We start from the raw sequence: 21,252 nt of genomic DNA on the forward strand, positions 1-21,252 counted from the left end.
ATTAACCACACACACATTGCCTACTTGCTCATATCAGCACGCATCTCTGTCAAGGAAAGCAATGTCACCAGCATACACTTCCAGCCCACTAAAGTCTGAGGAACAGCCTCAAAGGTCACCTTAAACACAGACCTATAAATGTGAGCTCTCTGCTCCACAAGGCAACTTTGGGCCTTCTAACAAAAGAAGCTGCCATCACAGTGGCGACAATATGAAAGAATCGCCAGCCAAGAAAGGCTGCACTGGCCTGGAGAAGGGCCTGATTTTGCTGTTCCTGGGGGTCACAGGAATCTGCATTGGCCTGGTGGTGGTCTACGTCCTGGAGATGAACAGCACTGATGAGAATGGAGGTGAGTGGGATGCATGGACAAAATAGTGCCACACTGAGGAAAGGTGAAGGAGAATCTTGTACTTGCACATGTGTTTCTTGGTTATGATGGGTGTCCTACTTTTTTTTAAGTACCTACTTTTTTGGGGTTTGCACATATTACCATCATGTCCCTTTTATAGAAACAGGGATAAGATCTTATCCCAGTTTTGAGAAAGCCAAGTATACTAGCTTGAGTACTCTGAAAGAAACTGGAATAATGTTACATTTATATGCTTTATCCCAAATATGATCAAAACCGGGATAAGCATCATAACCAGGTTAGCCATATCCCCGCAAAGGGAGGTGTGTAGTAATACATTACGTTCACTATGTGACATATAGAGAGTATTCTTTCCAATAAATTGCACTTATGGGAGGAGTTTTACGCAAGCGCCTTTAAGTAAACAAAAAAAAATGACTCCGTTACATTAGGCTACAGATGTCTCTTTTATATTGAATTATTTTCATTCACACACACACAGCTTCCAGCCTACAACATCGACTGCTTTGGCTACATACACATACAGTACATGGACACCTGCATTGGCTTTTGATTTGTCCTTCCTCAAGTATAGCATGGCTTGTAATACTCCTAAACCGAACAATGACACAGCTTCATTTCGTTTAGTGCAATATGTAATGGACATTCTGTGTAGTAGCCTATTAGGTCCACATCACTTCAACTATGTCCTAGCCATACACAGCAAAAACAGTTCTCCCATTTATCATCTTGGTAAAAAAAACACTTTATATGATAACATAGCCTAAACCAAAGATCTTAAAGTGACAATACACCAATCAATGCATCATCAAACTGCATCAAGTTGGCAACATTACTTTTGAATGGAATATTTAAAAAAGATGCACAGTAAGTATAATAGCAATATTTATTTTTTATTTATTTATCTTTTGGGGGCACACAAATTACCTCCAGCCTACATTTTATTTATTTTTTTATTGATGTTTTTATGTTTGAAAAAATATCATTATATGACGTTACTCACTACTTGAGTAGTGAACTTATGAGATACTTTTTATCTATATCCACATCATGGTTCTGCTGTCTACTACAGATATACTGTCCCCTTGCAAGATTTGTGATAAAGACAAATAAAAGCACAGAAGTTTATTGATAAATTAAGGCAGTTTACAACAGATAGATAAGGCCTCTTGATGCAGAGTACAAGGGGCTATTTTACTGTGAGACTATCAGTATCAGGTAGAAGATCTTATCCATTATCTCACCCTAATGACACACTGTGAAATGTTTCTCACAAAATTATCAGTGTTTCTTGCTGATTCAGTGTTGTTCAAGTTGTGTCTAACCGGTTCATGATAGTGTTTGGTGCCAAGCCTAATTATTTATTTTAAATTATATATATATTACGACAAAAAAGCCCATCACACGTTCTTTAAGTGCTTAGATTTTACACAGCAGCTCCCCACACAGAAAGTACTTTATCTGGGTCCCAATAAAGCCCTCTGTGGACTTTGAAACCTGTTTTTCTCCACGAATGTTGCAAAGCACAGCAGGTACACCCAGACCTCTCCTTCCCAAATACAAAAACATATATATATTATCTATTTATATGATATTATCATTTTGCACCAAATCATATTATTTAATATTATTTGGTGCAAATTTGTGGATTTGTCAGATAGACCTTTTAAATTCCCAGTTGACGATATTGCATCTTAAAGTGTTTTATTTGCTTGGTCCATTTGCTTTGTTTGAGTGTTAGTTCACTGGTTCATTTCCCGCAGACATGTACATGTGGTATTGCTTTATTGAGATAGAGGAGGTCACAGAAGCCCTCTGTTCCAAAGTGTGACCAGAGCCAAGTCGTCAATAAACAGTTACCAGTAAATCTAAAGCTTTCTTTCTCTGTATTGTACAAGTCGCTCTTTGCGTCCCCTTTTTGAAAAGCTCTTCAAAAACATCAAACCACATTGTCTTGACGACGCATGCCTAAGAGGCCCCCTTATGTCTGTTCTGCCCTTGTTCTCCTGCTTTGATGTCCAAGGGGCTTACACATGCTACATTTTGGAATGAGGGCCATCCCAGTTCATGAGTGTTGACGCTGAGCTGCTATGGCAGTCCCCAGCCTCCGGTGACTGTGCCGCACACAGGGACAGTTGCGAGACAAACAGCACAGACTGCAGTCGACCAGTGTGGCTGATATTGTCTTCCTGCTCGAAGAACTCTCAGGAGAACCCCAGTCTAGAGATGATGATGATGATGACGATGATGATGAAGAAGTTTCATACACCGACGAGACAGGAACTTGTAGCCTATTGGACAATGGGAAGTGCTTTAGGGACAAGCGAGGACAGCCAGAATGAAAAAGTGCTTCTCAGAGGTGCAGGCCGAAAACATCTCAAACTGGACATCAACGAATGTATTTTACTTTGATTATTTAGCAATAAAAAGACCATTGATAATCAGTCAGGGTATGGTGTGACTAAATATAAGACAATAAATATATTATAGTCTGTCAGCAGATAAGACAGCTCCTGAGTCACTTATTACATCAGGCCAGTATGAGGTGCAGTCCTGAACACCTGTGCTGTGTTTTAGAGAAGAGCTTTGTGATTCACCTTTTGAATATGCTCATTCATATGACAAACTTGAACCTCCTTAGAAACCCATAACACCAGCTTTTCGTACCGCACCCCATGATGCCCTTGAATGTCCATTAGTTAAATGTTACATCATATCTTACAGTAACATAGTTACATCATTGATCAATTAAATTAATATTTCCACTATTTTGTGATTTCCAACTGGAACCTCTGCTTTTATTAGACTTGTATTAGATTGGTTTCCACATTGGAACAAGCTGCATGTGTATAATTTGATGTTTAACAACAGACTCATTATGCCGCCAACGCCATCCACAGCTGCTGATTCATATCCCAGCTCTGAGAACCAGCAAATGTAACTAGAAAATGCATTTCCTGAAGGAAATACCAGTGCATGAAATGCAAAAGTTTGGAAAGGAAGAAGAAAAGAAAGAAGAGTGAAAGAAGGAAAGAAGAAAGGAAAGAAGAGTGGAAGAAGGAAAGAAGAAAGGAAAGAAGAGTGAAGAAAGGAGAGAAGAGAGGATGAAGGAAAGAAGAGTGAAAGAAGGAAAGAAGAAAAGAAAGAAGAGTGAAGAAAGGAAAGAAGAGTGGAAGAAGAAAAGAAAGAAGAGTGAAGAAAGGAAAGAAGAGTGAAAGAAGGAAATAATAGTTGAAGAAGGAAAGAAGAAAGGAAAGTAGAGTGAAAGAAGGAAAGAAGAAAGGAGAGTGAAGAAAGGAAAGAAAAGTGAAAGAAGGAAAGAAGAGTGGAAGAAGGAAAGAAGAGTGAACAAGAGTGAAAGAGAAAAAGAGATTGAAAATATTGAAAAAAGGAGATAAAAATGGAGTGAAGAAGAGAGATTGAGTGTGAGAGAAAGTAGACTGAGAGGGATAGAGAAAAAGATGGAGAGATGGAGAGAAAAAAAAGTAGAGAATGGAAGGTGTCTTAATGTTCCTAGTTACAGTTAAATTGAGAGGGACAGAGAAGAGGTTCCTTGGATTTGGCGCAGGTGTCAGTGAAGCACAGGTGCAAGCCAGTTTAAAGACCCTATTATGATGTCATAATGGCCCAATGTAAGTCAATGGGAAAATTTAGATTCGTTTTTATTTAATATCTTAAAAAGTATAAAGTTTAGAAAAGTGAAAAATACATAGCATAAGTGTCCTTTACAAGACCTACGCGACAAAGTTTGAATGAAGTTTCTACGTTAAGCGGTTCGGGCTGAATTAATCGCAGAAAAAGGTGAGAAGAAGAAGAAGAAGAAGCCTAGGAATAACAATACAGGGCATTTCATGCACTGTAATTAGAGAGCTTCATAACTGCTGCAAAAATACTGCAATCTATAAAAAAAATGAATTTTTTTTGGGGGGGGGGGGGGGGGGGAGTTAAAAGATGCTCTATGGATTGTTTATGTTGTAATTAAATACCAAGCTCACCTCTCCAAGGTAATGGCATCTTCACTTGAAAGCCTCCCCATTACTGTTTCTAGTTAGCCTGGATACCAGCCTGAACTCCGCCCACAAAATTTTTGTTCTGGGAGATTCAGTCTGGAATCGAGTTAGTTGGGAGAGATTTAACGTTTCAAAAAGGTTGAAACGCAATCTAAACCAATCAAATTGTAAGGGCGGGCTTTATACGTTGATGGACATATATAGATAGAATATACCGGAATATACATCGAACAAAGATGGCGCCGTCTCGGGAGCTTAGTGGGACATATTTTATATGATTTAAGCTATCTACACGACTTTTTTATGTCTATATTGACTCGGTTAGTTGTGTATACGCAAAACGAGTGTTGCCGAGGATTTTAGGTCCTAACTAAAGCACTCTAGACCATTATTGATCGGTTATGCTAACGCGTTGGCCAAAATAATCGTTGATTCTAATGGTAGCTTCTAGCCTTGAGTGCTAATTAAGTAACGTGAGCAGGCACATCTCAGCAGATATTGACAGCGCATTCATTTTGAAAGAGGAACAGAGAAACGCGATCAAGGCATTTGTCGATTGAAAAGATGTTTTTGCCGTCCTTCCTACGGGAGCAGGTAAAAGTTTAATCTGTCAGATGGTAATACTACGTTGCGCTGATTGGTTCTAGGTATCCAATTCAGCGAAGAGGAATTTTCTTTCCTGGTTCGTTGAAACACGCCCCATAATCACAGCCCAATTGTCCGATCTCAGACTCATATTCTGACTAGAATTATGAGTATGACATCGTCAGGCTAGTTTCTAGTAGCCTATGTTTCATGTTTTTCCATTAAGTGGAAAAAGCCTCCTGCAAGCCTTCATAGCCTTGAAGAACAAGCTGAGAAGAATCATGGAGACGCCTGAATCAATGTGGTTGCCAAGGCATTGGCTGATCACCAGTGTTTTTCCCCCAGGTGTGGTTGATGTAGTCAATTCAGGATGCGGCGGCCCTCAGCAACTGATGATGTCGTCGGGTGAGTTCACCAGCGGGAATTTCCCCGGTAACTACGACAGCGGCAAGAGCTGCAGCTGGCACATTACCGTGGAAGCTAATAAGGTAAAAAAAAATGAGGTTGCAGTTGTAACCTCCTGACCTATTGATGGGTGATGTGTACAAACAGCTTTCTGCAATTCTTGGGCATATTCATCTTCACCATGGCTGTCTTTTGCTTTTACTCCCTTTCACATTTCAGACATTTTTAACATCAATTTGATATTTATTTATTTTTTAAAGGAAAAAGAACTGTGAATGATGTATTACTGAACAACGCTGAACAATATTCATGCACAAATTCCATAGTTATATCAAACCTCGTGATGACATTTCTGTTAGTCTCAGGTTGGAACAGGATGACATTTTCAACACACAGTGCAACTATGTAGTGACACTTACTGTACAAAAAAATCTAGATGAAAAAGTCTCTAAATAAGAGCAAATAGTAGACAAGAGAAATATTTTCATAGCATCCTTTCCATCTGTGAAATCATTATTCTCTCAGCAAGTGGGGAAAAGCATAGTTGGATTTACTTGTCTGCAGAAAAGCAGACCGCTGTGGCTTCAGCGCATGTTGTAAAAGCAGCAGGAAGGGGAAAGATCTCTTTGCTTCTGTCTCCAGGTGATCCATTTGTGGTTCCAAGAGTTCTCCCTAGAGGACACGGATACATGCTGGGCAGATTTTGTCACCTTAAAGGACGACCTGGGAATCATTGGTGCGTATGGCGCAGAAGCTTTTAATGCTGATGATTTACTGTCCTCCTTGGTAAAAGCATGCAGGCATGTCAGACCTTAGAGCAGCCCAAAACGCCTGGAAAGAGAGAGAAACAACATCCAGCCTGGCAGGGAACATGAATGTGACACAGAATTCTGCTCAGGGACTAGAATGGATTTTAAGCTGTCAGTCATCTAGGCCAATCAGTAAAATCAGTGACACAGAATTTTATTTAACACTGTTTATAACTTTAGCATATTTAATTTTACTTGTAGATAATGTTTCTGTGCTTTATACTGTACCTGATGTTCCCCACATAATGATTCATCAGATCATCAGTTTTTAAACTTATGAAAGAGTGTAAAACCCTAGTCACAGTGTTGACTTGCAGGAAGTTCCTGACCTTGGCTGACACTGTGTACCCTTTATTAGCACGTCCCCAAAATCACACACTTAGTGGTAGAGGAGGGTGCTTGTGTTCTCCCAACATTGCTTCTTCTGCAGTTGTTCAGACAAAGACTGTCTGAACAAATCCTTCCACAGTTATATAAACAGTTACATCACACTGCTAGCACTAGTTAGGGGTCAGAAGTGATTTTGAATGGGTAACTTTAAACAGGACTAGATGATGACTCTACTCTATTTAACCTGACTCTCTATACAGTTTATATAGGACCACAGACTTCTTATTTAACCAGAAGGCTTGATATGTGTGTGTGGAGTAAAACCCAGTGCAGTTGCTATATCCGCCATCCAAACACACATCACATACGTATATGGCATCCACACTCACAGCACACACATTATATGAGTAAATGGAGCCCCCTTCCCAGCGGAAACATACTTGCTGCTCACTTTAGGGTTGCTTTGTTTTCACCTTAGTCTCATCACACAAGAGGGAAGATGTTTCATTCTAAGCACTACTTACAGATGCAAAGGTTCTTGGTGGTTACAGTAATACAGGGGGGGGGGGGGGCACACACACACCATTCATTGGAAAGGTCTTGAGACTCAGGGAACACATCAATTCTGTTTTGCTGCAAATGTGCTAATGAGAGCCCTTTTCTTGTGAGCATCTAGTCACATAGATTCTCTAGCACTTAAGTGTCTAAATCACTTCAGAGTTGAGCACATCCTTGTTTAACTGCTATGCAAGTCACTTTTGAGAAGTCTACTGAGAGCTCGGTGAGACACACACCTTAGTCCCATTAGAAATGTAAGCTCAGCAGTAACAGCAAGTGAATCCAGTTAATGTGTTTAACTGGGAGGTCTCTGGAAGCCTCTTCCCCATAGTCAGGATCATTTCCTCCGAGCCACAGTTCAGTTGGATTGACATTTTTACATTTTTAATGTTGGTGGAAAACCATACTAACCGGTCTATTCATCATTTGCTTGGGTGTATTTTAGGAAAGTACTGCGGCCACTCCATGCCCAAACCCATAGTGACTCTGGGCAACAGTCTGTGGGTGTATTTGGACACGAATGAAGTCAATCCCGACAAAGGATTCAGAGCCATGTACAAGACAGTAGCTCCAGAGGCTGTGACAGGTAAAGGGCTGTTAGAAAATGGATTCCTGTAATGCAATGCAGGTATGTGCCTTACAGGAAAAGGTCTCAAATAGATAAATAATTATGGGAGGAATGTTGCACCTGGCGCCAGTACCTGAAATAGTTCCCTTTCCCTGAATGAGAATGATCTTGTTCTGCTGTGAGAATGCTTTGAGGAGGCAGTTATGTCTCCCTCAATACTGGTGACCTAGAAAGATGGGCTGGATGTGAGAGATGGGGGGTAGAGTGTGTGAGAGAGAGAGAGAGAGAGAGAGAAGGACTGAAGGACGAGGGGAGAGGAGGGGTTTGTAACATCCTCTGGATCCCCCGTCCCGCAGAGCTGCATAGCTCACTCTCTCTTTCACCCTCTATCTTTCTCTCACCCCCCTCCCAACCCTACCCCCTCAAACACATACACTATCTATACACAGTCTCATTTTCTGTCTTCCTTTTCCCCTCTATCCTCTTCTGTCCCGTCTCTCTCCTCTCTGTTGCTCTCTGTTCCCGTTTGTATCTCTCTTTCTTTCACTCATCCCCCTCTATTGCCCGTGTCTTTTGTTCCCATCTTTCTCTGGTTTCCAGAAATAGTAGGAGCTGGTGGCCTTCTCCAAGGTGACCAAGGGGAGCTTTCTAGCCCTGGGTTCCCTGCTCAGCAGTATGAGAGTGGAGCTCTCTACCAGGTACTCCACCATTCACACCCACACCTCCAGGATGTTTCAGAGCAATGTCTCAGGTCTGAATTACTAAGCTGTCATGTCACTCGCAGCTCATTTCAGAATTTTAAATCTGTGTGAGTGATTGAGGTCTTCAAGATCAAGTCAAGGGCACCACTCTCCCATGGCATTCAGGTGTTTCAGACCATCACAGCATGTAATTACCGCTCATCCATGTAACACCAAACGCCCCAAAGAGCGAGTCCGTCTCGCCTGTTGGGTTGGTTATTCAGGTGCATCCATCTAAGTTCAGATTGATTAGCATTTGCTCCACTGATTGATTATTGGTTTAAATAGAAGCGTCAATGTATTGCTCTCTGAGGGATGATTTAAGGGCCAGTTCTTGCCTATTGGGCTGAATGATTGAGCTACTCCCTGCTGCTGTCGAGTCATGTTGATTCTTCTTGAGTGTGAGGTGGCTGTTGGTGAGCAGGGGGAGGAGAGATGGTGAAAGAAGCAGAGTGAGTCAAGCTATTAACTCCATGTAAAGAAAGGCATGGGATGATCTCAGAAGCAAACTCACAGTAGCTGGCCACCTGAATTACCTTTCTCATTTTTAGGACGTGTGTCTTGAAATAACGGGCATGTGAAAGCACTTGAGCAAGACTATTTTTGATTATTGCAACATATTAAGCAGCATTAAATGCATCACACACAGATTACAGTAAAATATAACTTGCACAAATACCACTCTGCCCCTTTAAGATTGCTTTAGTATGGCTATTTTGGTTGTATGAGTTTCACAATGTTCTCTTCTAACAACAGAAACTGTTTCATCAAAGATTATGAAACACAGTTATGTAGGGGTATGGATCACGCCTGACACTATTGTTATGAAGGAGTTTGGACTGTTGTGACAGATTATGGATGGTTGTGAAGAATGATGAACTTCTATGTCAAAGGTTGCTTACAGAGGATGACACTGTGATATATTGTTGGACTTTTGACTACTGTCATGGACTATTGAAGACTGGTTTTGCTTAGGATAAGATGCCATGCAGAAAGGTGTAGTGAAATACAGTGCAGTAAAGTAAAGCATTATTATGAATTAATGTAAATGATGATGACTCTCCTTGCAGTGGAAGATTAAGGTGCAAGAGGGAGAGAGGGTTAGACTGACCTTCACCTCCTTCCAACTGGTTGCAGAGTCCTGCCTGGACTATGTAGATGTTTATGATGGATCCCTGCCGAGCGCAGACAGACTGGGTGAGCAAGGATAATATATCATACATTATTAAACAGCTAATAAACTATATTGTTTTAGCACCTTCAGTTAAGTGGTCAGTAGTCAGTGGTCAGTGCACAAAGCAATAAAACAGAACTGTACAGTAGCTTTCCTGTTGGAATTGTGATTTGGGATTAATACATTGTTGATGGTCCTTTAGGAACCTGATCATTCCAGTATCTGGACCTTGACTCCTTGGAGTAAAACAAATCATTCACCTCTTCTGTACATGCATGTAAATGAATATTGTGGCACTTCATCTGCCTGTCTGTTTACAGAGGTCAGTCAGTGCCTCACTGATCTGCTCTCTGTCTCCCATCTCCAGCCCGCTTCTGTGGTGCCTCAAATCCCACGCCGGTGGTCTCCAGCAGCGACACCATGGTGGTCCGCTTCAAGACCGACGCCAGCCAGTCAGCAGGAGGTTTCCAGGCTGTGTACATGCTAGCAAGTGACCCACCCATAGAGCCCAATCCCTTAGGTAAGTACCCAGTGTGCTTTGCTGTCTGATTGACTTGGGTCAGTCATTCTGTAAGCACACTTGGGGGGGTGTTTACAGGTTATTGATTATTGGACTGCCACTGTGGCTTTCACGGCTAATAAAATATGTACACTTTCAGAGCTACATCAACCTGATAATACTGTGGGCTGTGGGCTTGTTTACTGAGAAGAGTGAAAAAAATTACACTCTGAACTCAAACCTTTCCCTAACCTCATTCTCTGTCCCAAATGTCCCTTTATTCCAAACTCACAAGCTTGGGCCAAGCACCTCTCAGCTCTGTGCAGCCTAACAGAACCCGCTCCTCTGCTCTTTCCCCAGAGTCTGGCTGTGGGGACGTGGGCACCCTAAGTGGTCGTAAAGGGGTAATCAAATCCAAGGGTTTCCCGGAGCCCTACCCAGCAGGCCTGAGCTGCAGGTGGAACATCACGGTGGCAGACGACCTGATGGTCAAGCTCCACATAACTGACCTGGCCATCACTGGGGAGCCAGGACAGTGCAAAGTGGACAGACTTCTCATCACAGATGCTCAGCAGTCATTCGGTAAGCAGAACAGAACAGCACCACCTATCTGTAAGGAGGTGTAGTTGTGGAGTTTTGGGAGTGTGTGCGGCTGTTAAATTACGCATGACTCCATTAGCTTTTTCAATAAATCTATGAGAAGCATGTGGCTTAATTTGTGGGGAGTACGTTACATTCAGAAGTTTTAATTAAAAGTAGTGAGTAGCCATGTCTTCTATTTAATATTGAAGATGACCTGAATGGTTAGCAATGCATTACAGTTTGGATTGTGATGGACGTTTGTATTTGACATCACTTACCCAATCTTATTTAGCACATTTGCAATCTGTTCCCACCGCCAAAGAGTATCAGAACCAGAGGAAAGGACCCAGTAAAGTGTGGAATGTTCTTTATGCTAGCTTTTTAGTGAGAAAAAAGTAGACACATAGATGTGCAAACAAGTGTTCACACACATTCATACAAAGCCAAATCCTTCCTTTCACTCTTTCCCTATTCAACAGTGTAGTACAAATATTACAGCCTCACACAATGCCATCATCATCATCATCATCATAATCATCAGTGGACTCTCCCATTTTCTATCACGGAGCAGTAAAACTGTGTGATAACCTTGCATTCACAGGAGGCAAATGCGCTGGTGAATTATCTTTACCTAAATGACCCCTTTGCATTATCCCCCATCTGCGGCTGAGACCTGCTGATAGCTTTATCTGCACATGTTGGTCAAGGACGGCCCACAACTCTGTGGGCTATTGAGGGGGCTTAGAGGGAGAGATTTGAAATAAGACTGATTTGTTTATGCAGTGTTGTGGTGGAGTGAGGTAAACAGCTAGTGAAGAGAAGGAAATATTTATCTAGATGTTCTGGCACAAGGATTTGTTTTTATAGCTAGAAACAGAAAAATGGAGAAAAAAAGTTTGCCTCGAACCAATGAGCCAGGATGAAGTTTTAACAACATACGTGTCTTTTCCTGTCCTTTGAGATTCAGCTGAAGTTAGTCAGTGTGTTTGTTTGATTTGTACACGGCTAGTCAGTGTCCTCTCTGTCAGGTGTGTGTGTGTGTGTGTGTGTGTGTGTGTGTGTGTGTGTGTGTGTGTGTGTGTGTGTGTGGCAACTCAGACCTGTGCAGGACACTGTGTGTTAAATTGTCAGGCAGAGCCCCAAGCATGGCGTATGTTTGGGACTGTGTGTGTTTGCCAATGTGGGTGTGTTTGTTTTTTTCTAGCGTGTACCTGACAGGGTACAGTGCATTGAGCAGACAGCTCACACAAAGATAATGCAAATGAAAACACGTGTCACTTGTGAGAATATTAATGTAACATGGTTGAGTTAAACAGTAAGGCCAATTAGCAAGCTTGCTGTCAATCTATCTGAAATGTTGCTTGCATCTCCTCACCGTAAGTCATCAACAGGGTCATATAATCGAACACATCAAATATTTTAAATGTAACTATTTTATTACCACCTATGCTAATCTCATATGTACATATTTTGAGAAATGGTATATTCAACATGATGCCTACTACACACCTAATAAAAACAGTTCATGCTAAATGTAAATAATTGACTGTCAATGTTGTCCTATGTCCTCATCAGGCATAATGACAAACATATTTGAACATGTAATTCTGCTAACAATTCAAAGCATTGGCCTCCTTTGCTGATATTTACTTGATTGATGTAATGGTCTGATACTGTCCCCTTAAACTGGAAATGTAAGGATAAGGATTATAGAAATGTTTCTTCCCCATGGCTGTATGAAAGAGTAAATGCGTTATGCATTGTGTAATCACTGACATTGTTTTGAATGTAGCTTACCAAAGTTTTAATTTTGTGGCTATTGAAATGGCAGAGGGGACTCAACCATGTCACCAAAACATTCCTGTACTGTGGCCTCTCAGTGGTGAAGTGTGAATTCTTTCCCACCCACCCCTCATAGATTCAGTAATATTACACACACTACCAGCGGTAATGACTTGCAGGTGCCTCCCTTTATTCATTTTCTCTGTGCTTGCGCTTGACTGCTTTCAAGACAATACATTATCATCAAATATATGTACACCTAATGAAGACCAAATGGGGTTTCTCCTCTGCTTTTCCCCTCAAGGCACAATCACAAAAAAATAAAACTAGATGTATGTTGCGGTACGTAGTATGGCCACCACACAAAGTGAGAGAACGAGCATGGGCAGATTAGGAAATCGAGGGTCCCTGGGCATAAAAGCCTCCTAGGTCCTCCAACTCCCGTAGCGCGCACAGCAAGAAGCAACTCAAAGTTCAACCCCCCTGTGCTTATGAGACATATTTAAAACCCATTGATTGCCTACAGAAGCCACATCACATAACCACACAATACAATAAGCTATATTAATCTATTTGAATTGCCAACAAACAGCACATTAATGGACAAAATGAAAAGACACCTTTATAGTTCCTGGCCCGGCATGCCTTGTTACTGACCCAGTTTGACCTTTTACAACTAGTCAAACAAAGGGAGGTATGCTAATGTATTATAGTGTGGTTTAAATCACATTCATTTGATTAACTATTTGCAAAATGAAAATAAATATGCCCGGGTCCAAAAATTATTAATTTAGTTTCAGTTTGATCACGAGGCATGATACAAGATTAAAGAGACATAATCTGCATCATTATAGCATCGACAATACATCCAATCTGATATTTAATTTTAATAAATGCAATTTCCTAGATTGATATTCAGGTATAACCATGATACTACTAAGTAGGCTACAAAATGTTTAGTAACCAGGCTTTTATATGGGAAAAGGGTATTTCAAATCTGAAGATCCCTGATAACTAGTAGAGGCTCTTAGAAACCTTTATAATCTGAATCTGAAAATCTTTGTCTATAATGATCCGACCAGGGGCATTTCTAACTATTGAAAAGATCAGGGGCTAGGTCAAGTTTGCCTTTCTTAACAGAGATGGGTAAGTTGGGAAGGTATACCTACCTTGTTGTTTCGATGCATGACAAAAGAGGGAACAATTTTGTTTGCTTTTTCATCCCTATACAGCGTACGTATGTTTGCATTTTTAATTAGGCATTACTATTTCTTATGGTCACATCAATAAAACAAGTAAGGGAGAGGGAGGGAGTAAGTGAAAGAAAGAGAGAGCGATAAAGAGAGCAAAACCTTCACTTGACAGATTTGGCTGCCAGTTTACTGTAAGATAATTATTGGTGTAAGGGCTATCCAGGTTGGGTTGCTATACACTATAGTCAGTAATTTTTTTTACTTCGTATTACTTGGTGGGATTATTTTTATATCAAACATGCTAACTTCTTCTTCTACTTCTGCTTCCATACCTCTCTTTTTCTTTTTTTTTCTTTCATACTTAGTCACTCTCTCTCTTTCTCTCTCTCTCTGTGCCTGTCTCAGGTCCTCACTGTGGCTTCATCACGCCTGCAGTGGTTGTGAGTGTGGGGAACACAATGTCAGTGACCTTCCAGTCGGACTCATCCTTGGCTGACCGCGGATTTTCCGCCAGGTGGGAGGCAGTGTACCCCCATGACATTGGAGGTAATAAACCATTTATCCTTGTAAAGCTTGACACATACATAACCCAAACATGCACGCACACACTCACACACACTTGCAGAAATGTCATTTTTTGTCATTCTTTTGCATAGACAATCTGTGAAGCCGATGTGAGAAAGAGTTAGTGTGTGTGTGTGGAATTCTGTCTTTCTCAGGGCATATGTTTCTGTCTTTCTCAGTGCTTTATTTTCCTCCCTGCTTTTGGAGGGTTTTAGCTTGTAGGTTCCAAACACTGGCGCCCTGCCACAGCCTCTGCAGTCTAAGGACCTCACCAATTACACACGCCTGCCAGAACCCTGGGGCATAACAGTAATGCACTGTATTAGAGACCTATGCTGCAGAGCAAATATAAACAAGCTAGTTGTAGAGTATGCTGTTTTGGGGGTCCGAGAGGGAGTATGGATGAGTGGGTGGATTCCCACATGTTTGCCCTTGGTGTGTGGGTGCATGTACGTGTGTGTGTGTGTGTGTGTGTGTGTGTGTGTGTGTGTGTGTGTGTGTGTGTGTGTATTTGAGGTGTATGTGTGTCTGGTTTTGTTTGTATGTATGTAGGCATGTGTCTATGCGTTTAGGTGTATGTGTGTTTGTGTGTGAGGGTGTGTGTGTGTGTGTGTGTTTGTGTTTGTGTGTGAGTGTGTGTGTGTGTGTGTGTGTGAGGGGAGGGGAGTTCAGAGGAAACCCTCTCCATCCTGCTACTAAGTGGAGTGTGAAGCCCTTGGCTGATCGAAGTCCACATTAGCATGTATTGCACGAGCAAGCCCCAGCCATTTGTCAAACTCAGACTGTCTTTTCCTTAGTCTGCTTACTCTTACTCAGTAACCCTTTCATCACACACACACACACACACACACACACACACACACACACACACACACACACACACACACACACACACACACACACACACACACACACACACACACACACACACGTACATACACACTCACACACACACACACACACACACACACACTCTCACACACACACACACACACACACACACACACACACGTACATGCACACTCACACACACACACACACACACACACGTACATGCTCACACACGCGCACACACACACACACACACACACACACACACACACACACACACACACACACACACCGAACACAACCCACTGCCAAGCATGTGATATGGGTGTCACGGCTATGCTCCCATACACAGCAGGGCCACAGAACCTCAACAGCAAATGTTTGAAGCCTCTTTGTAATGGATGACAGCGGATGACAGCCCTACCAGCCCCTGTTTGATCTCACTGAAATACAGTTTCACTGACATTAAAATTGACGCAGTCAGGGTGCTGCAGTGTTTTTAATTTTAGTTTTAACAAATAACCCGTTTCAGATGTTTTTGAGAAAATATTTGTTTGCTAGAGATCTTAGCTTGAACCTAAACATTTTAAAGGCAACGTTTGTAGATCTAAGAACTTGCTGTCACTTGATGGTCTGATGGATTTTCTAGTTTTAAGCATGCCTATATGTACCTGATGTTGACAGAGATGTTTTCTCTGAAGGCTCTGGAGATGAGTTATTCTACTTTGTGTTGTAGATAGGCATCATTTATACCCACATGCTCAGTCATATCGTTTATAGAGGAGTGCTGGTCAGTAATGAAGAGATCCGGTTTGTTGGAGGCGTCAGTCACAATAAATTGAACCAAATATGAGAAACCATAGCTGATGCAGTAATGGAGGCTCACATGACGGAGGAGTTACCACTTACCAGTGTGGGCTGCTTCTGGGGGTCAGGCTTTAAGGTGTTAGCTTCAGCCAGTTTACATAGGCTATTTTGGTTCCAAAAGGTTTGTCTAACATAGGCTACTTCCAAGCATTCAGGAATGTGACCGACCATAGCGTAGGTTTCTGTAATTGTGCTCTTCAGGTCTATGGTGGTTGCAGCTCATGTGATTCAAAACATAACTTTCATACTTTCGAGGCTGAAATAGCTAGCAAAACATTGGCCATTTAAATGAATAGGAGTGGTAATCTGTCACTCTATCCAGGACTATACAATACTTCCAGGGACTGCTGGCCTGTTAGCATAGCCTCTGTAGCCAGCATGATTTCTCACATAGGCAGCTGCTGTCATACCGCATTGCCTTTTTACTGGAGTCTTAATTACTAGAAACTAGGGGCCTGATTTACTAACAGGATTGCGCCCATTTCTGGCGTAAAATAGCGGTCGTAAACATAAAACGGTATTTACTAATGGAGCGCAGCGCATATTAACGCTTTGTGGGTGTTGACGGGGAGGACACAAAAAGGTGGGTGGAAACATGCGCAAATATTTGGGAGGAGCGAAGATAAGTGCGCCTAATGATGTATTGCGGGGTATTTACTAAACTGCCTGGCAAGCGCACATCTCCGATTTGCGCGCTAATTCTCTGCCTCATAAAAGCACGTCTTAACCAGGAAGCGCATTTTCATTGAGTCTGAAAAGGTTGATATAGCAGCAGTGATAAGAGAAAGGCGAAGAAAGAAGACAGAGACAGCGCACAGAAATATTTTTTCAACTCGTATAACACATTTTCAGTTAAATTAACCACAAATCATTAGACGGTACAGGTTAACCAGCCACGCAATACTTCAATTACTGAACCAGATCAGAGACGACATCTAACCCTCCAACCGGAGATCACATTCCATTCAATCAGTTGGTAAACATTGCAAATATTGGCACTGGATCATTTCAAACAGTTATAGTATCAGCAGTTGATATATCTCAGCCTTCACAAATATTCACACAGGTACTCGAAGCATTGCTATGGCGCACTGATCAATACATTTCCCCACTGCCACAGCTGAAATTATAGACATCAAACAGGACTTTTTTTGAAATCGCAAACTTTCCGAACGTAATATGATCCATTGATTGCACCCACGTCCATATATATTGTAGTGAACCCATGTCCCTTGTAGAAATTATTAATCTCGCCATGTACACATCTATATTGTTATAATAGACAGTTTATGCATAAATGCCACCAATAGCATATTCTTTATAATCGTGTTCTTTTAAACATCTTGCTGTAGGTGATGGCGGGCAGAACAACAATATAGCAGCGCACACATTGAATCAGGTTCAGTGATTGAGCGAACGTGAACCAATATATCTATCTCCACTTCGCGGAAGCTTTATTTTCTCTTCCTAAATAAATACCACGGAAAATGCGGAAAAACACCGTGCGTTAATGTGCGAACGCAGTTTAAGCAGCGGTCGCAATGTAAGTAAATCAGGCCCTATATAGGGCGGAGTAAACACAGTTTGCCCAGCGCAGATCTGGTTTGATAAATACCAAGTAAAATGTGCAAAAACACCGTGCGTTAATTTGCGAACGCAGATTAGTAAATCAGGCCCTAGGAGTCTTAATTTTCGTCCCTTTTCACTATCTCACTCTCACTTTCCTCCTTCCTCTGGTTCTCACCATATGTTTCTCTGTAATGTTCTCCAGAGGCCCAGGGCTGTGGCAGTGCCTACCATTCAGAGACAGGCGTGATCAAGTCTCAGAACTGGCCCATGAACTACGCGCCCAACAAAGAGTGCATGTGGAGGGTGAAGGTGCCCACGGGCAAGCGCATCACGCTGCGCTTCACAGACTTCAGCCTGGAGCCTGCCATGCTTGGGAAGTGCTACGACAACTTGGTCGTCTACGACGGCTCTGGACCTAATGCCAAGAAATATGGTGAGTCAGACAGATGAGGAAATAGGCAAAACGTAGGTGTGGTTTAGATCATTAGATCATTTGTATAGTACAATACATCTCAAATTCACTGATGCATGTAATCCATGTGTAATATTTCACAGTATTGCTCAGCTGTTGCATCCTTTATGGCTATAGGCAGCTGTCATTTTTTTAATCTTACCAACTACATGAACAGTGCGTGATGTACAGATGTCCAAATGCACACTTTGAACAGGGACAGGGTTCAGCACTGACACTGATTTATTACTACAGCAGCACATTGAATACAGGAGGGACCAGCAGGCTCTGTGAGTGTGTTCTCAGTGTTGCATACTCCACGTGCTCCAAATGCATGTTTTCTCCTCAGGACCCTTCTGTGGCTCCACACTCCCCAAAGAGATCAAGACCACAGGGAACACAGTGGTCGTGCGCCTTCATGCGGACTTCTTCACTGAGGCGAAGGGCTTCAGAGCCTATTGGACCACAGACACCAGCCTGCCTGCACCAACAGAACCTCCAGTACAACCAAACCCATGGGACGGAATCCCAATAGGTCTGTCTGTGTAGAGTTTGTATGTGTGCTTGTACATTTCTCTGTCTCTCTCGCTCTTTCTCTCTCTCTCTCTCTGTCTCTCTCTCCATGTGTGTTTGTGTGTGTGTGTATTTCTCTGTGTATGTGCTTATTTGTATATTGTATATTATTTTTATATTGATGTAAGTATGTACAGAATTAGATAATTAGGTAGATAGACAGACAGCTCAGTCTCCATTCTACAGCAGACTAAGAATGCAGTTCACAGTGTGCTTCATGAGTATGTATACTCATACAGTATGTAAATGTCAACACTCCTGTAAATGGCTGCAACAACGTTACGTTGATAACCCACATCTACATTGTGTACTGCCGATGTGGAATCAGTCAGGATCTTTGTGCATGATCTCTCACCTCTGTGCTCTCTATGGCTTTAGACTGGCCTAAGACGTGTGGCAAACCCCAGATACCCCCTCTGGCCCACACCCGCATTGTTAACGGAGAGGCAGCCAAACCCAACTCCTGGCCATGGCAGGTGTCCCTGCAGGTACGTGAGGAATGGATGAAGGACAAAGGGAACACCTTTGAAAAATATATAACATTACTCTAATTCTATAGTAATTAACTGTTGAAAAAGGAACATCTAATTCATTGTATCATTATGTTACAGTGTCAGCAACACAAATACATTTTGGTCCCCTTTAAACAATTGTATTTGAACTAGCTTGTTTCAAGCTGTAGTATTTATAGTTATGCTGATGGCTTTCTTGTATGCAGTTGCACCTTGTAAGCATGTATCAGCAGTCAGGCTTTGTCTTTATATTTATTGGTGTAGCCATAGCTCAAGCTAAATTAATTCAAGCACACACACAGGTGTCATAAACTATCTGGATGCATTTATGACAATACTTCATTTTATCACCTGATGTTTTTTTCCTCTCAACCCACTCATATCTCATGTTATATTGATGCAAAACATAATTAACCCTGCTTTCATGCAAAGCTGATATCTCATTTAGTCTAGCTCAACAGAGAGAATTGAGTGCACCATTATAAAATATAATGGTTATGGGTTGTCAGAGTGTGGATTTGTTTTTCTCTCTCACGCCCCTGTGTGTGTGTGTGTTGTCATCCCTTCTCTCTTGTTATGACATGTAGCTTTTACAGACTCCCCATTATTATGTCACTAATAACTCCTTTTCTCTGAGACATTTTATCAAATGAGCTGAGTGGCCTACTGGGATAAATGCTATTTAAAATCTTCAGTCCGCTAAAAGAAAGAGCCGTTTACTGCCTACCTGCCACTGTCTCTGAGTATCTCTGTGTGTGCGTCTCCATCTACCTCTGTGTCTGTCTGAGTTTATTTAAAGGTTTGCTAGCCCATAATTGTATTGAGACTGCAAATTAGAGGCAGGAGAGTCAGAGAGACAGAATGAGAAAATGAGGAAAAACAAATACCGCTTAGCAATTAAATTTGTTTAATTTTTTGAGATTTGGACTGGAGACACAATCTTCACTGTCTTCGAAATCTCAGTCTAGTAATCACCCTTCAATGTCAGTGGTGCCAGCGCAAAACTAGTGGGAACAAACCTCTGCAAATCTTTGGCTAACCTTTTCTGCACATGGTCTGTGGAAAAAAGTCTTGGTCTGTACAGTTTGTTCTGAGTTTTGTACATTGAAAGTGTTAGTTGAGCTGACAAGGATAAATGGACAGCCTGTCTCAAAAACAGCATAACAGTGCTGTTGTCATGGTGCACAAACTAAGCCCACCTCAGGCATTGTTTTATCAGCCTCGTCAGCATAACCTGTGGCTAAACTAGTGGAACATGTTGCACATATCAAACCAAGGGACGGTGTGTGTTTCTAGTTTACCAGTTTCATGGTTTTCCAAAAAGACACTTTTAGAAGAGTATACTATAGCTTACTTGCACTGACTAATTAAGTCTAAATGAGTGTAAAAAATAAATACTGTCAAGACACTTCATGTATACTTTCAAAAGTGTGGTTCAAGTTTTCAACTACCACTGTCTTTGCTTGCACTGACCTAAGTGAACATGTATGAGAGTCAGTTTCTTTAAAACTCTTTAAAAACCACCTATCATGTTTTAATTATTTTATGGAGTGCAGAAATCATTGATTGAGTGTAAACCTTCCCTTCTGTGACAGCAGATTTATATTAAGGTTTCCAAAGGTATAATTTTCTCCTGCTGTTGTCTCTTCCCAAAGGTTTGGCCAGACAGGGAGCCTAACGCCACGTTCTTCCACACCTGCGGAGGAACTCTGATCCACAAGAACTGGGTCATGACTGCAGCGCACTGCTTCATCAGGTGATGCCTCATTGTTGAATCCACCAGTTTACTGTTTCAGTTATCCCTTATTTCACTGACACATTTTAAATGCTTTTTGTCTGTATCATTATTAAGAATACTGAAAAAAGTAATGCTGAAGCGCTGTTTGTATTTGCAGGCAAAAACATATACTTTCTGTGAATTATATTGTCAGATTATGAGTCACTTCTGTATGTTGCTAAGTACTGTAAATGGCAGAAAAAGGAATCTTATGCCATAAAGCAATTGATTATGTACTCCATAGAGATTAATGTGAAAAAAAACAGCAAAAAACTGAGACATTAAGATGCTTTATGGTAGATGACAGCCCTGAATATGAGAGTTTGAGAGGAGAGGAGATTGCAATTTTGTGCTAGTACCTTGACACATCCAATCTACGCCCTCCCCTCGGGCCTGTTGTATCAAAGTCAAAAATCTGACACAAGGTGAACTTTTACTACCTCCTTTCCAGACAAACTGAGCAGCAGCTCTCAGTGACAACACCAATATGTCTGTTCTCTGT

At 41.6% G+C, this 21,252-nt stretch overlaps 1 protein-coding gene across 1 annotated transcript in view; it reads left to right on the forward strand.

Annotated features, from left to right (window-relative positions):
* Positions 1 to 211: 211 nt before the first annotated feature.
* Positions 212 to 21,252, forward strand: part of LOC308363369 (ovochymase-2) — a gene marked incomplete at both ends in the record, with an annotated part of 32,765 nt that continues 11,724 nt past the window's right edge. Inside the window, 13 exons of the mRNA XM_080836181.1 lie at positions 212 to 350; positions 5,312 to 5,454; positions 6,014 to 6,107; positions 7,514 to 7,654; positions 8,237 to 8,334; positions 9,447 to 9,573; positions 9,918 to 10,070; positions 10,410 to 10,631; positions 14,012 to 14,152; positions 17,640 to 17,870; positions 18,238 to 18,423; positions 18,840 to 18,953; positions 20,639 to 20,729. Of these exons, the coding sequence (XP_080692307.1) occupies positions 212 to 350; positions 5,312 to 5,454; positions 6,014 to 6,107; positions 7,514 to 7,654; positions 8,237 to 8,334; positions 9,447 to 9,573; positions 9,918 to 10,070; positions 10,410 to 10,631; positions 14,012 to 14,152; positions 17,640 to 17,870; positions 18,238 to 18,423; positions 18,840 to 18,953; positions 20,639 to 20,729 (1,880 nt within the window). The remainder of the gene's footprint in view (positions 351 to 5,311; positions 5,455 to 6,013; positions 6,108 to 7,513; positions 7,655 to 8,236; positions 8,335 to 9,446; positions 9,574 to 9,917; positions 10,071 to 10,409; positions 10,632 to 14,011; positions 14,153 to 17,639; positions 17,871 to 18,237; positions 18,424 to 18,839; positions 18,954 to 20,638; positions 20,730 to 21,252) is intronic.

The sequence above is a fragment of the Sprattus sprattus genome, assembly GCF_963457725.1.
Source record: "Sprattus sprattus genome assembly, chromosome: 4".
Lineage (NCBI taxonomy): Eukaryota > Metazoa > Chordata > Actinopteri > Clupeiformes > Clupeidae > Sprattus > Sprattus sprattus.